This window comes from Vitis vinifera, chromosome 19, assembly GCF_030704535.1.
Source record: "Vitis vinifera cultivar Pinot Noir 40024 chromosome 19, ASM3070453v1".
In the NCBI taxonomy this organism is placed as follows: Eukaryota; Viridiplantae; Streptophyta; class Magnoliopsida; order Vitales; family Vitaceae; genus Vitis; species Vitis vinifera.
Genome location: NC_081823.1, coordinates 24,931,030 through 24,937,588, shown reverse-complemented (window position 1 = coordinate 24,937,588; position 6,559 = coordinate 24,931,030). Strand labels below are relative to the sequence as shown.

The window sequence follows — 6,559 nt, the reverse complement described above, 5'->3', positions numbered from 1 at the left end:
TATATATATAACTATATAAAAATATAATATAATTTAGTTTTTTTTTTCATTTTCACTCTTATTAACACATGCAAAAAAAAAAAAAAAAAAAAAACCTTCTCATAAAATAAATTTATAATATCTTTTTTTAGTGTAACTAAAATTTTTTAAAAATTAAAAATAATTAAAAACATTAAAGAAGACAATGGGGTATGAGAAGTTTCCCATCTACCTTGCCTCATTTAATTTTATTTTTTTTATTTTTTTTATTTTTTTTTTGGAGAATGCTGAGAATAACTTTAAATAATAATAATAATAAAAACATAAAGCCTTCATTCAAACCTTAAGATCTCTGCTTTGCTTCAATTTTCCCACTCTTGCTTTTGCCATGGATTTTGTGAGCCCAGTCTTGGATATTGCCTCTCGCTTGTGGGATTGTACTGCCATGCGTGCTGTTTACATTCGTGAGCTCCCAGAAAATCTCAACTCTCTAAGAACTGCAATGGAGGACCTCAAGAACGTCTATGAAGATGTGAAGGAAAAGGTGGACCGTGAAGAGAAACTTCAGAAGAAACGTACTCATGGAGTGGATGGCTGGATCCAGAGTGTAGAAGCCATGGAAAAAGAAGTGAATGATTTATTGGCAAAAGGTGATGAAGAAATCCAGAAGGAATGTCTCGGAACATGTTGTCCCAAAAACTGCCGTGCCAGCTACAAGATTGTGAAGATGGTACGTGGAAAGATGGATGATGTGGCTTTAAAGAAGACGGAGGGCTTAAATTTCAGTGTGGTGGCTGAACCTCTGCCCAGTCCTCCCGTGATCGAGAGGCCTTTGGACAAGACGGTGGGCTTAGATTCATTGTTTGACCACGTTTGTATGCAACTCCAGGATGACAAAGTAGGAAGTGTCGGTTTATATGGCATGGGGGGTGTGGGCAAAACCACCCTCTTGACCAGGATCAACAATGAGTTCCTCAAAACAAGGGTTGTGTTTGATGCAGTGATTTGGGTGACTGCGTCCAGACAAGCCAATGTGGAAAAGGTCCAGCAAGTTCTTTTCAATAAATTGGAGATTCCCAAAGATAAATGGGAAGGTAGTAGTGAGGATGAAAGGAAAGAAGCAATATTCAATGTCTTGAAGACGAAGAAATTTGTCCTCCTATTGGATGATATATGGGAGCCTCTTGATCTCTTTGCAGTGGGGATTCCTCCTGTAAATGATGGAAGCACGTCCAAGGTGGTATTTACTACCCGATTTTCAACTGTGTGCCATGATATGGGAGCTAAGAAGGGCATTAAAGTGAAGTGCTTAGCATGGGAGGAAGCATTTGCTCTGTTTCAGACATATGTAGGAGAAGACACTATAAATTCTCATCCCCATATACCAAAGTTGGCGGAGATTGTTGTCAAAGAGTGTGACGGCCTCCCACTTGCCCTCATCACCATAGGACGAGCAATGGCAGGAGCAAAAACACCTGAGGAATGGGAGAAAAAAATACAAATGTTGAAGAATCATCCAGCAAAGTTTCCAGGTATGGAGAATCATTTGTTTTCATGCTTGTCATTCAGTTATGATAGCCTACAGGACGAAGCAGTCAAATCATGTTTCCTGTATTGCTCTTTATTTCCGGAGGACTATGAAATCAATTGTAATGACCTTGTACAACTATGGATCGGAGAGGGTTTGTTAGATGAATACGGTGACATAAAAGAAGCAAAAAATAGAGGAGAAGAAATTATTGCCAGTTTAAAGCATGCATGCCTATTGGAGAGTGTTGGTAGGGAAGATAGATGGTCCCCAGCAACATACGTGAAGATGCATGATGTCATCCGTGATATGACTTTGTGGTTAGCTCGTCAAAATGAGAGTAAGAAGCAAAACAAATTTGTGGTTATAGATAAAGGCGAATTGGTTAAGGCCCATGAAGTTGAAAAATGGAAGGAGATGAAAAGGATATCATTATTTTGTGGTAGTTTTGATGAATTCATGGAACCACCATCTTTTCCTAATCTTCAGACTTTGCTGGTATCAAATGCATGGAGCAAGTCATTTCCAAGGGGGTTCTTCACATATATGCCTATTATAACAGTTTTGGACTTGTCATACCTTGATAAATTAATTGATTTGCCCATGGAAATTGGCAAATTATTTACTTTACAATATCTTAATTTGTCTTATACAAGGATAAAAAAGATACCAATGGAGCTCAGGAATTTGACAAAACTGAGGTGTTTGATATTAGATGGTATATTCAAACTTGAAATTCCATCTCAAACCATTTCAGGTCTTCCATCCTTGCAGTTGTTCAGTATGATGCATTTTATAGATACACGCAGAGATTGTAGATTCTTATTAGAGGAGTTAGAGGGGTTGAAATGCATTGAACAAATATCCATTAGTCTTGGTAGTGTTCCTTCCATCCTAAAATTATTGAACTCCCATGAGTTACAAAGGTGCGTGAGACACTTAACTCTACAATGGTGCGAGGATATGAACTTACTCCACCTATTACTTCCTTATCTAGAGAAGTTTAATGCAAAGGCTTGTTCAAATTTGGAAGATGTGACAATCAATTTGGAGAAGGAAGTGGTCCACTCAACATTCCCAAGGCATCAGTACTTGTACCACCTTTCTGAAGTAAAAATAGTATCGTGTAAAAATTTGATGAAATTGACATGTCTTATTTATGCTCCAAATCTTAAGTTTCTATGGATTGACAACTGTGGCTCTTTGGAAGAAGTGATAGAAGTTGACCAGTGTGATGTTTCAAAAATTGAATCCGACTTCGGCCTATTTTCAAGACTTGTTCTTCTCTATTTGTTGGGTCTACCAAAGTTAAGGAGTATATGCAGATGGAGCTTGCTCTTTCCTTCCTTAAAAGTGATGTGTGTTGTCCAATGTCCAAATTTAAGGAAACTGTCTTTTGATTCCAATATCGGGATTAGTAAGAATGTAGAGGAAATCGGTGGAAAACAAGAATGGTGGGATGATTTGGAGTGGGAGGACCAAACAATTAAACACAACCTCACTCCATATTTCAAGCCTCTATAGTGGTCGATCCAATTGGTTCTCTTTTGCTTCCTCCTCCCATGCATGTCCAGGTACTTTCATTTTCTTTTCTTCTTAGTTTATTTTATTTTTTATTTTTAATATTGTTATTACTATTTTATAGTATAAAATGCATGTATTGGATACATAAGACAACTAATTAGTTGCCAAATTTGGTTATTTACTATGATGTTGGTTTGATTTTCCCAATAACTTTTCTTCCTATGATTTTCACAAAAAAAAAAGGCATTAAATTTATTTTTGCAAGATTTAACAATAATCTTTGAAATATTTTAATTATAGAATTTATTTTCCTTAAATGATTTTTTCTTAGTTGTAAACACCTCAAGGATTCTCATTAAAAGTTCTTTTTATTTTGTTAAATTCATTTAAATTAATTTACCATATTCCTCACTAACTATTTATCACTAAGATTTGTTTACACATTTTTTATTTTTTTTATCTTTCACATAATATAGTTTTTCCTCTATGCTGATTCAAGAAAATTGTAAGGACTCCAAATTAAATCCTCTAAATTTTAGAAATTTAGGAAATAGAAATAATCTTCGAGCAAATTTAATTGGCATCTCCAATTCAAGTAGTAATCCATACTTAAATAAGAAAATTAATTTCCTTCTCTTTTTCTAAATCTTTATTGTTATTATTATAGTTTTTCTCCTATGTTGATTAAAAAAATTGTAAGCACTACAAATTAAATCATCTAAATTTTAGAAATTTAGGAAATGGAAATTATCCGCAAGCAAATTTAATTTGCATTTCCAATTCAAGTAGTAATTCATACTTAAATAAGCTAATTAATTCATTTCCTTCTCTTTTTTTAAATCTTTATTGTTATTATTATCTTTTTATTTTTTTATTTTTTTTGGTGTAGGTTAAATTTTTGGGGAGATATTGAAGAAGATCTTTGAGAAACTTCCAATTACCCAAAACCATGTAAAATGTTGATTGTGTAGCATCATACTTTCTATTTGTATGTGGTATGAGTAAACTCTAAGTTGTGATGGCATGTTTTGTTTTTGTACCATGTAATCTTAATGTATTGTTGTCATCTTAATGTGTTCTTATTTAATTATATGCGTCTAATAATTATTAATCTCATCAATTTTCCTTTTCATTTTATATATAAAATTTTGACATGAAAGAACTTCTAACTCAAACTATAGAAAAATTGAACTTAGGGTAAATTGAGCAAAAGACTAAAATTAGGGGAATTCCATAGGTAAATTAGAAAACTCGGGTTATTTGAATTTCCTCGAACTCTTTCGAATTAATTTTTTACAAAAGAATATAATTTCGATATTGTATTGAGGATTGAAAGTTTTCAAATAAAAAATAAATCCTAGTAATGCAATATTTTGCATATAAAAGAAAATAAAATTTTTATATATAGTTACCGTTATAAGGGTGGTTATTTTTTAACATTAAAATATTATTATTTTTATTTAATTAAAATTTTTAGTTTTATGTTTAAAATTTTAAAAATATGATTTTTAAATATAAAATCAATCACACAACAAAATCATTACTTTTTCTTATCTACTGAAAAACCAAACATTCAAGAGTGATTATTTTTAGTTCCAAAATATACAAATATAAGATAATTAGAATTGGGTTAATTTTATGACTACAACATAAAAAGAAGTGATTTTCAAATGAATCATCTAACCAGGTATTTTTCAAAAATCAGTTAAAGTGATACTCCAAATTTTTAAAATGATTTTTAATGTTTTTTAAAACACTTAATTTTAAAAAAAAAATACTTAAAAACACTTCCATGCATTTTAAAACACTTTTACCTTTTCAAAAATCACCTCAAGATGGTTCCAAATTACATTTTAGTTAATACTAAATTACTTATATTTTCAAAAAGATGCAATTAGTCATGTATATTATGTCCAAAATACTCCATGAAACTAAAAATTGGCTAAATGTCTAAATTGAAAAATTTTAATAATAAAATGTACCATTGACAGTAAATGCACTGTGGATAAGCTTATTGTCTTAACGTCAATTCCATTTTTCTGATCCTCATCTCTGCTTTGCTTCAATTTTCCCACTCTTGCTTTTGCCATGGATTTTGTGAGCCGGCCAGTCTTGGATATTGCCTCTTGCTTGTTGGATTGTACTGCCAAGCGTGCTGTTTACATCCGTGAGCTCCCAGGAAACCTCAACTCTCTAAGAACTGCAATGGACGACCTCAAGAAAGTCTATGAAGATGTGAAGGAAAAGGTGGACCGGGATTCAGAAAAAACGTACTCATGCAGTGGATGGCTGGATCCAGAATGTAGAAGCCATGGAAAAAGAAGTGAATGATTTATTGGCAAAAGGTAATGAAGAAATCCAGAAGAAATGTCTCGGAACCTGTTGTCCCAAAAACTGCCGTGCCAGCTACAAGATTGGGAAGATGGTGTGTGGAAAGATGGATGGTGTTGCTGAACTACAGAGCAAAGCAAATTTCAGTGTGGTGGCTGAACCTCTGCCCAGTCCTCCCGTGATCGAGAGGCCTTTGGGCTAGACGGTGGGCTTAGATTCATTGTTTGACAACGTTTGGATGCAACTCCAGGATGACAAATTAAGAAGTGTCGGATTATATGGCATGGGGGATGTGGGCAAAACCACCCTCTTGAACAGTATCAACAATGAGTTCCTCAAATCCAGGGTTGGGTTGACGCAGTGATTTGGGTGACTCTGTCCAGACCAGCAAATGTGGAGAAGGTTCAGCAAGTTCTTTTCAATAAATTGGAGATTCCTAGTAACAACTGGGAAGGTAGAAGTGAGAATGAAAGGAAAGAAGCAATATTCAATGTCTTGAAGATGAAGAAAATTGCCGTCTTATTAGATGATATATGGGAGCCTCTTGATCTCTTTGCAGTGGGGATTCCTCCTGTAATTGATGGAAATAAGTCCAAGGTGGTATTTACAACCCAATTTTCAACTGTGTGCCAAGATATGGGAGCCAAGGGCGTTGAAGTGAAGTGCTTAGCATGGGAGGAAGCATTTGCTCTGTTTCAGACATATGTAGGAGAAGACAATATATTCTGATCCACATATACCAAAGCTGGCGGAGATTGCTGCCAAAGAGTGTGACGGCCTCCCACTTGCCCTCATCATCATTGCACAAGCAATGGCATGAACAAAAACGGCTGAGGGATGGGAGAAAAAAATACAAATGTTAAAGAATTATCCAGCAAAGTTTCCCGGTATGGAGAATCATTTGTTTCCTCGTTTAGCATTCAGTTATGATAGCCTACAAGATGAAGCCACCAAATCATGTTTCATGTATATTGCTCTTTATTTCCGGAGGATTATGAAATCAACTGTAGTGAACTTGTACAACTATGGATTGGAGATGGGTTTCTAGGCGAATATGGTGACATAAAAGAAGCAAGAAATGGAGGAGAAGAAATATTTGATGGTTTAAATCATGCATTCCTATTGGAGATGAATGACGATATTGATTATTCAAGGCCCCAAGCAAGATTTGTGAAGATGCATGATGTCATCATCCAT

The 6,559-nt window shown here is 34.3% G+C and overlaps 2 protein-coding genes across 2 annotated transcripts; both read left to right on the top strand.

The window, feature by feature from the left end:
- Positions 1-367: 367 nt before the first annotated feature.
- Positions 368-3,031, top strand: LOC100254678 (disease resistance protein SUMM2). Its single transcript, XM_019217139.1, has 2 exons — positions 368-1,906; positions 2,027-3,031. The coding sequence occupies exons 1-2, from the start codon at positions 368-370 to the stop codon at positions 3,029-3,031; spliced, it is 2,544 nt and encodes an 847-aa protein (XP_019072684.1).
- Positions 3,032-5,645: 2,614 nt separating this feature from the next.
- LOC100244407 (probable disease resistance protein At1g52660) lies at positions 5,646-6,182 on the top strand. Its single transcript, XM_059735149.1, is given in 3 exon segments — positions 5,646-5,709; positions 5,712-6,084; positions 6,086-6,182. Coding segments are annotated over 3 exon segments (534 nt in total).
- The last annotated feature ends 377 nt before the right edge of the window (positions 6,183-6,559 follow it).